Genomic DNA, 18,519 nt, shown 5'->3' with positions numbered 1-18,519 from the left:
TATGACTGTCTCACAGTCAACAATCAATTTAGCCTCTAATAAAGTTGTTTCAAAAGTTAGTGTACTTATTTTTCTGAGAATAAAATAACAGCGTAGAGCTTGAGATGAAAGACATTCAATGCTGGACTAATTTGAGTTAATTTAAGTGTGTTTTAAGGGAGTTTACTTTGGTTCAGAGGGCCAAACAGTGTCCACAGTTGAAGAAACACACAAGTCCAGAGAACATTCGGTTTTGAAAACATATTGGCTGAGCTTACCAGATGTTTGAACTCTGCTGACAAGCTGCCATTGTTGGATTCCTCCATGTTCATCACCTTCGTGTTGGTGCCAAGGATGTTGAACTTGCGTGAACTGGTGGAAAAGAAGCAGAACAGTACAATATAATTTAATGATAGGAATGAAACTTCTACAAAATGGCTCAAATATTTATTGTACACAACGGTTTACTTAAAATAAGCTGATAATAATAATACTACATGAATTATCCATTAATAATGTAAAAAATCTGGCCAATTAATTCGCCAGCCCAACATAAATTGGTCTAGAACTACAAATAACCATGTGAAAATGGTAATGGCATCTTTTTTAACCTCAAAACTCACCCTCGAATGGCTGCCACGTCACCTGACTCCCTGCAGGACATGGGTGTAAAAAAATGTCAATTGGCATGTCAAAATACAACTCAAAGAGTCATTTCGTTCTGATGTCATAGACAGGAAGTGAGACGTACTTGTCAATGCACACTTTGATTTTCAGCTGGTAATTCAACTCCGGGAATTTCACAAGTAACCTGAAAGAGAGGAGGGGGAAAATTTCACAATTTGTGTCTAGACCTCCTTCCTTTATGACTCACCTTTGTGTTTACCCACCTGACTTTGGTGGTGAACTGAACTCCTGTTTTGATGACAAGGGGTCTGTCAGGGTGCATGGGCATGCAAGGCTGTCTCTCAACAACAAATGCACTGCAATTAGACAAGCGCACCACAGAAAACATCATTGATCAGATCCTGTTTCAGTTGTTTTTACAGTTTAACACATGAGTGGGTGATTTCACACCTCTTCATAAGGTTGCGGAACAGGTCTACGATCTTCTCTTCCAGAGCAGGGCGGTGCTGAATAATTGGATCTCCTTTGTACGAGACCTTCTGTTGAAGCTCCTCCAGTTTCTTGATCTGCTGTCTTATCTGCAACTGTGACTCAGCCAAAGAGGTGATCCTGAAAGGCAAAGATTGAAAAGAAGGAATTAAAAAAGGTGGGATTCAAAAGCAGGACTGTCTGTGAACTGACTGTGTACCATGTCTCTAAGCGGTCCAGGCAGATGTTCGGTGGTCCTCCGATGCAAGCGATCTGCTGTCTCCTCTTCCAGTCAGCCAGTTCTTCATCTGTCAGATTCTTTTGCACAAAGTCCATGGCAGACAGCAGCCCTGCCATCTCAGTCACTATTTGCTGCAAAACAGACAGCAGACTTTTGACACATTTGTAAATGCTATGTAAAAGTTACTGGTCATTATTTTCAAGATTCCAGAAGTCAAGGCCGTATTTTGTGCAGTATCTCACCCTCCTCAGCTGATCCAGAGCGCTCAGCATCTGCTCCAGCTGAGACATCTTCTGCCTGGTAGCTGCTGCCTGGCTGTTTCCATTCAGGTCCTGGGACAACTCTGCATGGTGACATAGATTTTAAGCGATTTTATCAGTGATTAAGACTAGTTAGGAGACAAAAAAAAGACAGCAACATGTACTCATCATACCTCCAGCACTCTTTAGAGTTTTGTAGTTGAAGTCAAAATCATCTTGCAGATTTTCCAACATCTTCATCTTCTGCTCCATATCCTGTATAGAAAGAGTACGGCAGCTGAATGAGTGAGAGGGTGTACCCCAAAAAGGACAAAATATGAAACCCTCATTTTATGCTCGGGCAATTTGTTAAATAAAGGCCTTTTAACCTTGGGCAATAAAGGGTTTAGGGCTGCATAACGATTAATCGCAACTAACCGTTTGCAGAATAAAAGTTGTTTACATCATATATGTGTGTGTATTGTGTATAATAATTATGTATATATAAATACACAAACATGCATGTATAATTTTAAGAAAAAAATCTATTTATATATTATGTATTTATAATTATATATAATATAAATTGAAATATAAAAATGTATATAAACATGTAAATATTTTTTAAATGTATTTAGCATGTTTGTATATTTATAAATACATAATTATTTTACACAGTACACACATATATGATGTAAACAAAAACTTTTATTCTGCAAACGATTAGTTGCGATTAATCGTTATGCAGCCCTAAAAGGGTTGCTAGATGGTTCGTGGAATGTATGAGTAACTGTAATTGTGAACAAAACGAACCAATGATTTTCATTTAAAGTGCGATTTTATGTACTAACCTGTACTCTCTTCCTGATGTCCTGCAGGTTGTGTTCCAGAATCTGCTGTTTTTCTGTCACCACAGTGCCTGTGGGATGGGCAACCTGGCCATCCTACAGAAGAGAAAGAAATTGGAGAAACAGAAATCTAAATGCATGTCCTTACAAAGCAGAATCCATTTCCAACCAAAGTGTGTTAGACTTGAAAGGACCTGAAAACTGGCCTGGTGAATAAAAATATAAGGACACTATGTGTATTTTAACAATTTATTTATTTATGAATGAAATCTAGATGGAACCTTTAATAAAGTAAACTAATTTTCACTCTTTGTATGGTGGAATTAATTTATTTACCATAGAAGTGCAACAAATCTGAAATCTCACCCATGAGTAAATACAGCATTCGTCTGTGTGTGTGCGTGTGTGTCTCTACCTGCTGCACAGTGGTGGCCGTCTGCAGCAGACGCTGCTCTTCCCACAGGCAGCGGGCCACGATGCGGGCGATCTCCATGGGCTTCTCCAGATACTTGCTCTGCAGGTGCTGTTTGATGCGCCGCAGGTTGTGCTGGTACAGGACGTTGTTCTCCTGCAGGAAGCGGCTGTACTGCTGATCAATCTCACCCAGCAGGTTATGGAACACAAGCGTTGCGTGAGACTCCTTGTTTGCTGCATACGCCCTGTGGCGGACAGAAGAAAATGGCTCATGTGATAGGTAATGCACAGCTTCCTCCATTCCATTCATGCATTCATTCCAATTGATAATTAGACGTGCCATTATTTATAGAATAAGCAACATCTAATATGGTATTTTCCCGTAAATAAAAAAATACGAACCCTGGGTTATATTGCAGTTCGATAACCAAGTCTTTTCGAGCATGTACAACTTCAAACTAGGATAGGGTTTTAGTTAGTGGATGGCCAATATGAGTTTAATATATATTTATAAATCATTCCAACGCTATGCTAACCAAAGCTTTATTCAGACATTGTATTTGTCTAAAGATGTCAAACTGCAAAAACGGACAAATAGTGAGTATTCTGAAAGTCCTATGTAGTCTTGTGCAGGTGTGTGACAGTGCAGCTTGCTGTCATCATCAGACACATGATCTCACTTGTTCTGCTGTTAGCAAAAAATCCAAACTGATGACCTCATCCCGCAGCAAAGAAACAAGTCATCGCTCTATCCACTACGCATTGGCAAGGAATTCAAAAAGATCAGGATAATGTCCTAGCACCAAAAAAGCTATGCTTTGTCCGAGCAGACTAAAATGTTGTATAAATAATGTCTAACGGCTAGTTCAGTCGCTTTAGCTTTTGCCAATTTAGCATTATACACATTTGCCAGTGCCAACAGTAGCCCTGCATAATATCCAATTATGTGCCTAAGGTAAGCAATATAACATTTTTATTTGATATTAAGCTATATATATATATATATATATATATATATATATATATATATATATATATATATATATATATATATACACACATACATACATATGTATGTATGTTGTGATGCAGTTATTTGCAGGAAATGGGATAAATAAATAAACATGTTGTAAAAAAAAAAGATAATCCAGTAAATTAAATAATTATATGCGTATTGCTTTACTTAATTCTTTTTTCCTCTTGATGTGCACAAACCACAGGTAGGATTATTCCAACCAAATAAATAAGGTTGTAATCAGTGCAAAAACTGATTTTTATTACATTATATTACATTACTTTTTCCACAGGTATCTATCTACTCTGGTATAAAAAAAAATACATCAAAATCTATTGGTTCTTTACTGTCAAACAGTACCGTCATACAACCCAGGCATATATGTGCCACGCTTATTTTAGCTTCTCTTTGACAACTGCAAATTTAATGATATCACGTAATGGGTGAGGACTGTTTCTCAATATCTACATAAACAATGGTTTGTTTACAAGCACAACAATCGCCAGCAGTCGTTGACCTGAAGTTTTTAATCAATAAATTACTGGCTTCATTATACCACTGATGTTTGTCCCTTTGGGCGATCAAACAAATTATCTATTCAGAAAGTTCTGTGACACTGCCAGTAATGACATAAACCAAACATGCCGAGGGCTATTTGTATTGTTGTGTGTTTAGGCCTACTTCGTTAAAACTAACTAAAGAAATTAAGTGCATGAGATGGCCATGTGAAGGACAAAGACTTGGAATTTCCAACTAACAGCAAACATTTTTTTTAGCAATATTCAGTTTAGAAAATTTCAAAAGAAAGGGAAAGAGACATAATTAATCTATTAAAATAAAAAGCAGTATGCATTAAAGCAGTGTTTCTCAACTGGTGGGTCGCGGGACCATTTTCAGTGGGTCGCGGAGTGTGTAGTCACTCAAGAAACAAACTAAATAATGTTTTTCTGATGCAAGACTTTTATTTTAAAAGGCGTGCATGAATGCTGACACAGTTTGTAAGTAAAGCATGCCAGAGAAAAGCGCTTTGTCCTGATTCAGTACAGGCGGTCAAATGAAATGTCGTCAGGCTAGATCACTGTCATTATTCTGACATTCTTTTTGTAACTTGTTACAAAATGAAAAGTTTCTCACTTCAGAAAAATGAACTTTCGTGTCCTGTCAGATGTTATACTGTGCTCTTAATTTGCAACAGCAAAGTGGGTCCCATGGCCAAACCAGTTGAGAACCACTGCATTAAAGTCAACATGAAACGAAGTGGCGATCATCTTGTCTTCCCTATTGTGATGTATATTTGAGTGAAACGGCTTCTCGAACAAGAAAAAGAAAAAAAAAACGTGGGGCAGGACTTGACTTTATCCACTGGTAATTGACTGAATCATTGTCATTGCCATATTGCTGTGATCTTATATGAGTGACAGGTCGTCCCACCCACGGGACACGTCAGAGAAGAGGAGTGATGTCACTGCGGGGGAAGGGGAAGTTATTTTGATTAAAGATTACAAGGTCACATGGATTTAATAAAATATTTAAAACGCTGCAATAATCCAATTGTCAATTTAGATTTTAAGGTGACTTTAAAGAGGTACATTTCGGCTTCAGCATTATATCACTTACACTTAATACACCACGACTCAAAGTGTCTTTAAGTGCAATGCTGTCCCCTAGGACTCCTCAGAGGCATTGAAAGGCGGTATGGGATAGACTACTTCACTAGTTCAGTAACTAAATGTACTGACACAATTTCATTTCCTTGACTACATTTACCTCTCCATTTAAAGATGCACGCTGTGATACAGAGACTGGGAGAATGAAACCGGACATGAGTCATTTCAGAGTAACATGTTATAGTCCACAACAGAATCATAAAGAAGCCATTCACACTGATGCTGTGAAAAAACTCAGAGAACAAAAATGGCACTGGTTCTTGTTATTGTTCACAGCAGACTTTTCCTGGATCACTTTACGGGCAGAGGAGTGACATCACCACAGATGATTCTAAGAATAAGGAAGTTGTAGGAAACACCGAAGCGAAGACCAGGAAGCTCGAGTGTATCTTCAGCAGGACTCTTTATTGAGAACTGCAGGCATCAAGTCTAACAGAGGGAGCTATACACTATTTTGTGGACATTCGATGGGCTGACACAGTACTCAGGGGTGACATCTTTAGATCAAATTAACAAAAGAAGAATGCAGGAAGTTACCACCGAATGTAAACTCCAGTAGAGCCATCTAAAAAAAATATTATAATGACTATCAAATGAGTTCCCCCAGGTCAAGGGATCTAAGATTATGTTAACATTCACACATAGTTTGACTCTCAATAGTAAGATCAGACACAGGCAGAAACCCCTGGAAACTCTATTCAATCTAATCAGAAAACTGATGCCATCATGTTCATCTTGAATGCCCAATTAGGGCTGTGCGATATAGCTAAAAAATGTATCACGATATAATGTTTCATATCATTCGGTATCGATAATTATTGACATTTTTTATTGCCTTTTTTTTTTTTAAGACAAGTAGAAAAGTTTGAATTTAAACCACAGTTTTTTTTGTTTTTTTATCCACATTATTAAAAGGCAAACAACAAATTATATTCGTTTTACCAGTCAAAAACTAAACAAAAATATAAACAAAAATATCTTCTTTATGTCTTGTATTAAGATAAAAAAAAGTAGAAAATGGCAGAGAAATTTTCTTGATTTAAAAAATATTTATATTTATTAAAAAAAAAAATATTTTAAATAAGCAGAGTTAGTTGATCTTGAAACTTGAAAATGGAGGTAATCTGTGAAGGATGAACTTCAAAGTATGCTATCAAGAATGCTTTGGGCATCACATAAATAACATTTAAATATAATAATATTTTAGTTTTGAAGCGCTGGAAAAAGATGTGTGACGCACTTAGACCATTTAACTATTCCTGTCAAACTGACAGTTAGTGTTACTAGTCAAGTCAAGTCATCTTCATTTATATAGCGCTTTTAACAATGTAGATTGTTTTCAAAGCAGCTTTACAGAGATAAATGTATAATTTAAGGTAACAGAGATTGTTTTGGCTTTATAGAGGTTCTTTAATAATGTTATTTTCCAGCTACATTAAATTATTAATGTACTACATTAAATCCATGGAGAATGTTGCTGATCTGTGGACTTAAAGCCTATAAATAGTTCATTCATGGCACAATGTTTCTTCTGGTTTCCACGTCAGCGCTGTTTGATACATTAATAACGGAGAAATTTGAATGCTTCTAGATCTCGCAGCGATGTTACTACTCAGTACTCAGTGGCGAATTCAAACGCCTACTTTACTGGATCTCTTAGTGCTGTGTAGTAACAGTGTCACTTGATCAAGATCGGCTTGAGCTGTATTGACATTGGACTCCAAACTGATAAACGGTCTGTGAAGCACAAAATAATGAATAGCGCAGTTTCGTTCCGCTTTCATTACATTTGCCATTTGATGTTGGGCAAAGTCGTGGTGGTCGCACCAGCGACGCACGCGCATTTTAATGAAAATATCGAGCGCTATATCAAAAATGTTTTATATCGTTACCAACAATAATGTACCGTTGATAAATACCGATACCATTTTAATCGCCCAACACAATGTAGTTCAACTTAGTTTTTCATGTGATGTTATGTCAGGAGGACATAGGATCAACAGATCTCAAACAGATTCTTAAATTTGTATTCCCACAAAGTGCACTACCAAACACAATATTTAGGAGAGTGGCCAAGCGATTAACATCTCGACTCTTGGTGTCTGAAAGTCTGTTGGCTTTAAAATCATTCTGCGAGAAGCAATCATCAGGAACCGACTCTTTCAAAATAGCACTCCTAAAAGTCAGCATGAAAATAATATTCACTATTTTGTAAATGCATGTTATAGATCTTATTGTGAACCGATAAACTTAAAACGTATCTTAAAGGGGTCATGACATGGTTTTTTTTATTTTATTATTATGTTCCCTTAGGTGCAATTATAGTATTACTATAGTTTTTTTTACCAAAAACTTTTAAAATGTAGTGATTTATGACCTTTTCCCACCCTGTTTCTCATCCTCTGATTCAAACAGTCTGTTTTGGGGGTGTTTCCCCTTTAAGAGTTCACTGTTAACGCCCACTGATATGATTGGCTAACGTCAGTGCCTATGCATCAATATTAACGCCCCCAGCCAGAACATTTGCGGATTCGGCGCAACTGTTTAATAGCGGGTGATGCATGCGAAGCGATGGCTCTTGCAATGATAAAACCTTATTATGTTTGAGCCGGAATCAGAGGAAAATGAAGCATCACCACAACAACGAAGACTGGATCAGCCCGTGTCCACATGGAAAGTGAAACTATTTTGAATTAATAAAAAAAAATTAACACGAGACACTTGAAAACGGATTATTGTTGCATAATTATCCAATAGCTTCATTTGCTAACAGTTTAACATTATTTAACTAATTCCAATGAAATGATAGGGTGTACCACGGACAAAAATGCATGCACAGACAGGCCATCTTAGAAGATGCAGCATTGATAAAGGCAACATTTTTAATTTTCTATCACATGTAGGCCTACTAGAAAGGCGACATATTTGCAAGATTCTCTTATACAAATGTGTTTATATTAGCCATGGTAAAAAGTAAGTTTGCGTCGTCGTTATTGAGCCCATAGTCGGCACGGACTTATCTTTGAGCAACCGTTTTCTGGCAAAGCCAAGCATCATATTGGGATTTTTTCCTCAAAACAGTCATCCTTAAATGTATAGAACAAACGCTTAAACTAACACTGCCGTGACTGGGACGTCCGCAAAAAATAAAGTGCATCCATTTTTCCCTGACGACTGGATCTTTCAGCGTATTTAAAAAGTAGTTTAAAGTTTTAAATACATTACTTACAGTTTGCGTCGTCGTTGTTGAGCCCAGAATAGACGGCACAGACTTATCTTTGAGCAACAGTTTTCTGGCAAAGCTCAAAACAGTCATCCTTCAGAACAAACGCTTAAACTAACACTGCCGTGACTGAGACGTCCGCAAAAAAATAAAGTGCATCCATTTTTCCCTGACGACTGGATCTTTCGCAGCGTATTCAAAGATGTTGTTTGTCCACAGCCAGGAACAGCACATCTGCGGCGTCGTAATCTCCCTGTACACAGACCATAGACACAGACCCACTCGCTGTCCGTCCACTGAACACTTGTGAGGCGCGCGGCGCGCGGGCGCGACAACGATATACGAAGTGAGCGTAGTTGCCTTGCGCTTTAAGCGTAACTGTCTTCTGCTGGAGGCGGTCATTATGCAAACGCTGGTACGTCACTTCGTACCGTGACGTCACTTCTTACCATGGATCCAGAACGAGCTGTATTTAGAGCTTGATTAAATAAATGATTCGTTTATAATGGGGTGGACGTCTTAAGCTATGAAACTTGCAGGACGTTTTAATGGTACAAAGACCTCTTATATACCAAAAGATCAAGGCAAATTTGGTTTCTCATGTCATGACCCCTTTAACACCAGAGTAAACAGGACTTAAATGTATTCTCAATCTGCAGACCTCTCTGGGGACAATGTCGAATTTCTCCAATCATTTAGTGCGCTTAAACCCAACCCCTCCAGAGTTGACTGCAAACTCGCACTCATTTTTGAGTGTAACGCTTGCATCTCAAAATCCAATTAACAACTGATGCATACAAGTCCCTCTGTCCTAATTTTTTTAATTTTTCGATAAGCCGTTAAACTCGGATGTAGATCACAACAAGGAAAAGATCTGTCGCTACTTCAGTTTCATTGCAACTTTAAAAATACACAAAAATAATCAAAACAAATGTTAAATCTTGCAACTCAAAAAAGCAGACCTCCACATTGCCAAGGTCCTTCTCTTTTATGTCACATGCTGTCTACTGCTGGCAACTCACCAGTCCTGGCTCTCGATCCAGGGGGCCAGGAACTGCCGCAGCTCCATGGGGAAGCTGTCACTGTACAAGTGATACAACTGCTCCAGATACCGCGTCTCCAACTGCTGTAACTGATTCCACTGGGCCATGTTGACCTGCAGGACAGAAAGAGAGAGGGAACAACTAAGAACTCATTTGACAAAAGGAAACAAAAGCAAACAAAACTGGTCCGTTCAGCTCGTCAAGATTTTCCCCCGATTGTTACTTCCTCATAAACAGTTCAAAACAAAGGCGAAGTCAAAGAGTGAAAGTACCTCAGCGGCTGTTGAAAACAGACATAAATATCACACATCAAAGAATACTGCTTCTATATGCAGTTACATTCACAAAAAGAATACCTAGCAGATAAATGTTTGGACGACGGTCTTTGCTAGCAACCCAGTCTTATCAACAAAAACAGACAAACATCAGAGATGTCAAGGAAGTGAAAGATCCCTGTCTGCTACCAGCGTGTCAAGGCCACAGAAATCAGTGGCTGTTGATCGTAAAGCAGCGAGAGCATCCGTTCAAAGAGGAAAACCTCAAAAGCCCATGGACACCGTGTCTCTCTACATTACCTCAATATGCTGTGGAACACACACTCACAGTTTACCACATCCACACACAGAGGTTTGTGCTGACAAACAGCCTAAAAAAGACCAAAACATATTTCTTTACACAATATCTCTCAGGTTTGCACACTGAATAAGGATAGAGAAAAAGGACACAAGAAAAGGGAAATGCCTCCTCAAGTCCGAGTGAAAAAAAAGACCTCATGAACGAAACTTGACTGCTTTTCTTTATTTCACTTCTCTTTAGACTTTCATTCCAACACTGAGCAGTAAATTAACCAAACAAGAACTGTAAAACTTATGTTTCCTTATAAAAATGTATAATTCAAATTTACATAAAGTACATACAAATTAATAAATAAATAAAGGACCCAATTATACATAATTATAATTTATATTTAATAAATAATACATCAATTCTAATCCAATAATTAATTTATCTATTACATACCCAAACTCATTCTTTATAGAGTATATATTTAATAAACTACTAAAGAGACTATTTACAAATTTTCATCAGATAACCTTTTAAATAAGTATAAATTGAAATATGAAATAAAATAACTGAAACAAAGCAAACTTACATTGTTATCCACAAAACGAACTGCAACCGTGCTTGCCATGTCTACCTGCTGTGTGTGCAACAGGGAAGTGAACTACTTTATTCATGCACAGGTGAAGCTATAAGAGTATGAGGTGGAGGGTTGGACTTGGAACCATATAGAAATACCAGATATGTTGAAAGCACCGCCATCTTGTAAAAGTATATAGTTAATAAAGGTCAAACAATCCACTGTATTTACAATATAGTCCATCATAAATAGTTTGTTTTGGCTGGATAGACTCATTTATGCTTTACCTTCTCTAGGTTACCCGTTGCATTTATGACTGTCATATGTGATAAGGTTATTTTACTGGGTAATCGGGAAGTGAACTACTTTATTCATTGTACAGGTGAAACTAGAAGAGTATGAGATGGAGCGGTAGGACTTGGACCTATAGATAAGAATGCACAAACGCAGCATTGAACACAGACCAATTACCAATGTGACGCCTCATTAAGTACACGCTGGTTAGACAAAAGACAAAACTGGACATCTTTGTCTGGATCAGATGAAGAATGAAGACGGAGTGCGCAGGGCCAGTTGGCAGGACTGTCGTGTCACTTGTCCTTTCAGGTAAGATCTGAGTTGCCACTAAAAAGTTAGCATTCATTCATACTGCACATTCATTTTTATGCCTCATAAACAGACATTTGGATTCATGTGCTGTATTCTACACTGTTATTGCAAACTCTGCTGATTTGTCACCTAATTTATTATCTAGTTAGTTAACATAGGTTGTCAAAATTACTTTTAAAATAACAGTATTGAAAGTGTCTGAGTGGTGCTATATAAAATGTATTAATATTATTTATTACTATAATGTTGTTTTGTTTTATATGCCACCATTATCCAGCAAACAGGTTTATTCATTTATATAGTTACATTATTACTGTATAATATTCAACTTCTTGTATTAATAAATAAAATAAAAATTATATATATATTTCTTTAAGTATTAATATGAAAATTCTGTGTTCAAAATATATATTATTTTTTTTGGCAGAGCAGGGTTATGGTTTATTACAAAAGGCATCAGTGTTTTTCAGGAACACTGCATATTGGATTAGGCCTATACACATCATCTTGGATCATATTTCCAAGAACTTTAAGAGTATAGGAGGAAACCACAAAGCTTAAGATCGATGTGCTCCCTGAGGGAAGATTCAGTTGTCTCCCACCACCTGGCATCCGTTCTCAGTTTACAGCTACACAATGCTCCCAAGAACCATAATAAGGAAAAAAATTCCCAGGAAAAATAGTGATGATGACCCAAATGATCTCCTGGAAAACAAACAGCAGTCAGAAGGCTTTAGATAAGTGCACATTAACAATGCTCTTACTTCCTGTATCAGCTCTCACGCTGCAACCTAAATGTCAGCTGATAACTTATGCAACCTGGGAGAGGCTCAAAACAATACCATGGTGCTCAATTTTGGTTAGCCTTCCTTCCTTGGTGTGCTGAGTAACTAGATGCTTTTCTCAGAGCTAGTGTGAGCTTAAATGATGTTGGCTGGTTTTGTGGCTCAAAGTGCAAAGAGAAAATGTCATAGACACAGAGGATGAGTCACAGTGAGATGAAGATTAGCAAGCGTTCAAGGTTGAGCTGAAGGAGACGAATAGGCTCAGAGATGGGAGCAGTAAAGTTTGGAGGAAGTTTATATTTCAGCTCTCAAATTAGTTACCATAAATGAGAGTGTATGCAAACAACCCGAAACCCCAGAAGGTACACTAAAGTCCAACCCTGGAGATTAATAGCCTGGGGTCTCGAGGTATAAAGATGTATTAAAGTGAATTTTCATATCTATAGAAAACAACTTCCTGTTATGTCAAACAACTTCCTGGTCGACCTGGCCACACGTACAGATTTTGTGAGTATTGGGCTGTAGGGCTGTGCGATTAAGCAAAATTTGATTTTGATTTTGGCTTTCAACCATTACGAAAGTACAACAATCCAGATAAAACGACTATTGTGTCCCATTCCATTCCTTTCCTTAACAGCGGTGCACTTTGGCTCCTCCTTAAAATTCCGAACTTAATGTGCAAATCAGTAAACTCCTGTACCATTTTGTAAAATGGAACGTGATTGATATTAAAAGAGTTATTAAAAAACCACAAAACTCACGCTGTTCCTCAGGCGGCTTTCTGTGCGCCCTCCAAAACGGAGCGGAACACGGACCAAAGTGAACTTCTGAGCTTCTGGAGTGCGCATACATACAAACATGTGTCAAAATGCAGAGCTTGATAATAATTCACGTAAACCCAGTCATTTATGTCCTTAGTCTGGTCATTTATGTCCCTAGAATTTTGTATCAGTATATTGGATCTGTGCATTAGGTCTGAAAGTGACAGCGGCCGAATATACCTGCTGCTATCTGTGTCAATGTTAACCAAACAACTAAAGAAAATAAGAAAATCACTCACTGCTCTTGACTAAATGACTGCTGTAGCAAGTTTAATTCTTATAGTGAAGATATGTTATGTCTTATTTTCCATTTATTTATTAAATATCTGTGGAAGGCTGTTAGCCAAATACTTACAAACTTGAATGAAAAAGCATGTGTGTCTTCATTTGTGTCTTTTTCTATTGTATTTGTGCTATTGTTTATATATATTTTTTTTTTATTATATTACTGACTGTTTAATTACATTAGTTAGCCTAATATTCTGCTAGCATTTTCAGCAAATGAATATTGCTATCGTTAACTAAATTACTTTTATTACTTTTTGGTTATATGGTCCACTAATAGTGTTAATTGTGATTACAATACTGGCCAAAATAGTCATGATTATGATTTTTGCCTTAATCGAGCAGCCCAAGTATTTAGCCTATTAAGTGCTACAGAGATGACATTTTTGTCAGCCAAAACCCCAAAACTAGTTTTCAGTGCTATAGCATTTCTGGTTCCATCAGGTTTTTTTTAAATTGGCTTTTGGTTAGACGCATGGAATAAGCTCTGTGGTGAAATGTTTTCATGCTTTCTACGACATAACATACATCAGTAATACCCCCTTAAGATTTTACCAAAGCTTTTACATTTCTTGAATAAGGTGGTTGCTATCAAGGGGCTAAATGGGACTATAAAGGTTGCTGGGGACATTAAGGGTGCTTTCATATTATAGGGAGTTTAGTTCGAAACAGGGCATGGTTTGCATGAAAAATTGGTAATGTGCAAGCTGTAGGTAGGGACACACCAAACCGACATCAAAGATCTAGCGCTGAGGAAAGCCGACTGTGTTGTCGCCCCGCAGTTGGGGCAAGAAAGGACTACAGCGACTGTCAGCTAGCTAGCTCACATGCTCTGCGCCTGCGTATAAAGGAGATAAATCATATTTCTGCAGATATATATATTCACCTATATTCGTCATTCAAAAAGGAAAACTGACGCTGCAGGCTGCAGATACACAAACCCACCGTAAACAAAGCAGCGTGAGCTTAGTTTTGAATATTAATCATGTTGATCACGTTCTTTATTCCACTTAGAACAGCCTTCTATCTTCACCGTTGAGTCCAGACTTATTTTACTTTTTTGCTATTATTCTTATTCACTAAGCTGAACAGCCAATCAGAGTTCTCTCTCATCTCTCCGATGGCCCGATGCAGATTCTACATGCTGAATCAGCCCAAAAAACACCCCAACGCCGTCCGACTGGAGCCAATGGTGCGGAATACACAGAGAGAGATAAAAACAACAACACACAAACAAAACAATTAGCCGAACAGCTGATTGTCGGCTTGGTGTGTCCATGGCTTAATGCAGACCCAGGAGCGCACCAGGGTACCGAACCTGAGATCACCTGAATGAGGTGGTCTGAGTTTGGTTGCATTGGAACTGAGGCGCGATTCACGTGATGTGAAAGAATCTCATATTCGGGTGAGCACTTGTTCAGGAAGTAAAATAAGGTAGACTTTTTAGCTGATGACAACATCATTAGTTCAACAAAAAACATGTAAGGGATGACAGTGATGATCGACCTTGGATACAAGCAAGAGTGAGCGTGAAGCGTAACCGCGCACACTGAGTGCAATCACTAGCTGCAAATGAATGGCTCACAATCAGCTGTCTCCTAAAAAGAGTCTGTTTCCAAGCAGCAGAAAGCCACATTCATGTGACGCACGTAGCCTACAGACGCAAGTGTTTCTGCGTCACTCTGCTGTGCATATTAGCACCAAATTAATTTAAAAAACAATATATTGACTCGTGACCTGTTTTTTTTCATGCACCGTGCATGTTTCCAATGACAACATGAGAGCAAATGCACCAGGGTTCGATAGAATTAAGAGAGTGAAGCCAGTCATGCGATCATGATGTAGTTTGTTTAGCCTACATGTAGCTTTTAAATTCTGGCCATTGCATTTAAGCTTTAAAATACATCAAAGTTGTGTTCCATTATAAAGAACATCATGAGGAACAAAACAAGCAAGAATCATAAACTTTTGGTGGTCGGGTCACAGAGCTTATTTTCTGCAATTATCCAAATGCCAATGGAAAAATCTTATTGGTTTTTTGTCGAGGGAACCAGGGTGATGCTACAAATATATGCCATTACTGCAGGACTTTATACTGAATGAATAAGCCACTTGTTTATATAATGCAATAGCATTTTAGAGATCAAATGATGTAACACTCACAGATGAGGCCAATATTCAGACAATATTAAAAGACCCAGACCTGGCTTTGAACTTAGCCTCCTTTCCATTTCCGTGGAGGTTGAGGAAGGAGCGAGCTGTCATTCGATCTCTGTCTTTAACAATGTCTCTCACCTCCTACCTGCCTCCTACAACACATTCATTCAAACTTACGGGGTATATGTGAAGAGATGCACAGTTTAGTTAAGTGGCATTTCCTGCTGTTTCCAGTGAATGACATTGATTTTATGTTATTTCGAAAAATGTCCACGTCTGAATTTACCGTAACACTTGGCACAGGATCAAATCAAAACATTCAAAAGGAGGTAGATAAGCAATTGTGATTTACCTACAATACAATATACAAACACTCATTAAAGAACACACTTAAAGAAGCCCTATTTCCAAGAGACAGGACAATGCAACTTTTATCCAAAGTGCCATACAGTATATTTCCAGTCGGTCTACTGGGATAATAGGCTAACCCAAAGTATACTTTGGTTTTGATGCAAATGTTTAGCATATGCGTGCAACAAAATCTAGGTCTAGTCTCTGCGCTATTCCTCTCTAGAAGTGACTTCAGACCTTGTGGACCAACTAATTAGTTCAAAACAATTTTAGGCTCATGCGCATTCAAAGCGGATGATGAAATTAAAAGCGGACCTATTATGCAAAATTCACTTTTACATGGTATTTGAACATAAATGTAAGTCTAATTCGTATTTGTTTGAGTGACTTTGTATCATTTGGACACTGGTCTGCTTGTTAACGAGGATCAGATCAACACTTGATTTGCACAAAAGTTGCTTCTCAAAGGCTGCGTTTACACTTTGCATTGACATGCAATCAACCATGATCCGATCAAGCATATCGGATCATTAGCCAGGACACCGTGCGTTTACATTTGTTCATATTAGGCTAAGTAGCCTCTGTATCTGGATAACCGATCGGATTTCTGTTTCCTGCATAATATTTAAATTAGGCTAGGTCTGTAGCACGACACCAATAAGAGTAAAGATTATACAAATTAAGCAATGTCCCAATTGCTTTCACTCACTTACTCAACTTTCCTGTGCAATCTCCATCCTTAAATCAAATTACGTTTTTTGAATGAAGGAATATTTCCATACAAAAAAAAGAGTTGATCATACAAAAATAACCATGGTTAAGTCACATCATCGATCATCGGGGTTTAAGGTTATAGCGTGCAATAACTATATGGGAGATTAATAACCATGCTGAAACAATAAAAACATTCAACATTTAAAACATAAAAAAAAGTTTATTCCTATTGTTTCTCTGGCAAAGCAGCGCACACTCTTCATTACTGTACGTTCACACCGCAGGCGGCGAGAGCGTCAAAGTGGCCAGAAGCCATTCATTTTCAATGAGAGCCGGCGGCGAGCTCCGGCGAGAGCGGCGCGGCGCGTCTTGGACGGCGAGAGCGGCGAGAAGAGTTGAAATCAAGTCAACTTTATGGTAATAAGCTATGACGCGGTTCGGCGGGAACCAGCGGCAACCAATCGGAATGTAGAAGTCCTCCGCCTGAGAGGATACCAGACAACACAATCCTGTAAACTTTGGTTCCGACCACATTAGTTCCTAAGCAAAATGGAGGAAAAGTTAATCATTTCTGTTGCGGGTTTCCCTTTATTGTACGACTTGTCCCTGTTTACATACAGGGACATTAATAAAAAGAACGACGCATGGAAAAAAGTGTCTGAAATTGTTGGTGTTTCTGGTGAGTTGATGATTGGCATTAACGTTGTTATATATTTTCAAAAAATATATAGTTATCTTGCATGATAACTTTAGCGCCATATCACGCAAAACAGTTGTTTATGCAAATCAGTCAGTAAAGTTAATTTTACGATTTTTACAAGATCAGTTTTTGTCTCTACATAATTAACTGAGCAACTATGATATGGCAATTTACTGATGCTGTACAATAGCCTACTTTAGCCCGCCAAATTTCATTAGATATAATTATCAGCTGTTATAATCATAGTTATCTCATTTTGAAGTACAACATATTTCTTACATATTTTAAAATGAAAGCAGTCAGTTCTGCCAGAACACATATATTTGTTTTGTCTATAATTGTTAAGTTCTTTCAATCTGTCATTTTGTTACTTTCACATTTAAAATATATCATAAGGTTAACTTATACCCTACGGGTGGCCAGTCTGCACAAAATAGGATACTGATTTATATTCAGTTCTTATTTGATTTGCGGCTCCTTTAAATACAGTTTTTAAAAAAAATCACGCATTCTAAAATCTACGTCAGAGCGTCAGAGAGTCCCCGAATCTCACGGCGTCGATGGCAGGGTGGCGAGAGCGAATTTTGCCGCTCTCGCCAGCGGCGGTGTGAACGTACAGTTAGGATCTCATGACTCACAGCTGTGATTGTACAGGCGATCGCCTCGTTCAGATAATGTTGCACAATTAAAATGAAAAATGACACACAGTATCATGTAAGTCTAAATAAACTGTTTTAATTATGAGAGATTCAACCCGGCGCTCAGGTAAAGTTAAGAAGTCCGTGATAGTTGCTCTTGGGGTAGGGAAAAAAATAACAGGAACAAAAAGCAGGTCCCAGGCACTCAGTCAAAATAAAGATGAAGAGAAGGAAGTTAAAAAGCCTTTATTAAATATGGCTTAAATCATAATAAAAATTACACGAGCCAACATGTTTCGACCAACAAGTGGTCTTCCTCAGGGCAAGGTAACACAGAGAATGCAAGTGACACCAAATTGTAAGTTAAGTTCCACCCATAATCAGACAGCATTCAATTAGCCTAATGAGGCCATCTACACTCAATTAATCCAATAACGCAATCAAGTCTACAGGACAGGGGAACAGACATAGGCCCCGTTTACACGTACATGGTTATTTTGAAAAACGGAGACATTTCCCTTTGGTTGTGCCCCTCGTTTACACGCAAACGGAGA

The 18,519-nt window shown here is 38.0% G+C and overlaps 1 protein-coding gene across 5 annotated transcripts in view; it reads right to left on the bottom strand.

The window, feature by feature from the left end:
- Positions 1–18,519, bottom strand: part of stat3 (signal transducer and activator of transcription 3 (acute-phase response factor)) — a 39,589-nt gene that overhangs the window by 9,829 nt on the left and 11,241 nt on the right. For 3 of the 5 annotated variants that reach the window (XM_079624068.1, XM_079624070.1, XM_079624071.1), the window contains exons 1-12: positions 10,918–10,985; positions 9,744–9,877; positions 2,818–3,061; positions 2,406–2,498; positions 1,749–1,830; positions 1,558–1,658; positions 1,295–1,446; positions 1,057–1,215; positions 870–962; positions 731–790; positions 603–632; positions 258–351 (exon numbers count right to left, since the gene is read on the bottom strand). In XM_079624068.1, coding sequence (XP_079480194.1) covers positions 258–351; positions 603–632; positions 731–790; positions 870–962; positions 1,057–1,215; positions 1,295–1,446; positions 1,558–1,658; positions 1,749–1,830; positions 2,406–2,498; positions 2,818–3,061; positions 9,744–9,877; positions 10,918–10,956 — 1,281 coding nt within the window. In that variant the 5' untranslated portion in view covers positions 10,957–10,985. Of the gene's footprint in view, positions 1–257; positions 352–602; positions 633–730; positions 791–869; positions 963–1,056; positions 1,216–1,294; positions 1,447–1,557; positions 1,659–1,748; positions 1,831–2,405; positions 2,499–2,817; positions 3,062–9,743; positions 9,878–10,917; positions 10,986–18,519 lie in introns of those variants that run through there. The other 2 variants (XM_079624069.1, XM_079624072.1) reach the window with 1 other exon arrangement.

This window comes from Phoxinus phoxinus (genome assembly GCF_949152265.1).
Source record: "Phoxinus phoxinus genome assembly, chromosome: 1".
NCBI classification, from domain to species: domain Eukaryota; kingdom Metazoa; phylum Chordata; class Actinopteri; order Cypriniformes; family Leuciscidae; genus Phoxinus; species Phoxinus phoxinus.
Note: the sequence above shows the minus strand (reverse complement) of the source record. Positions and strands in the feature narration are given on the sequence as shown.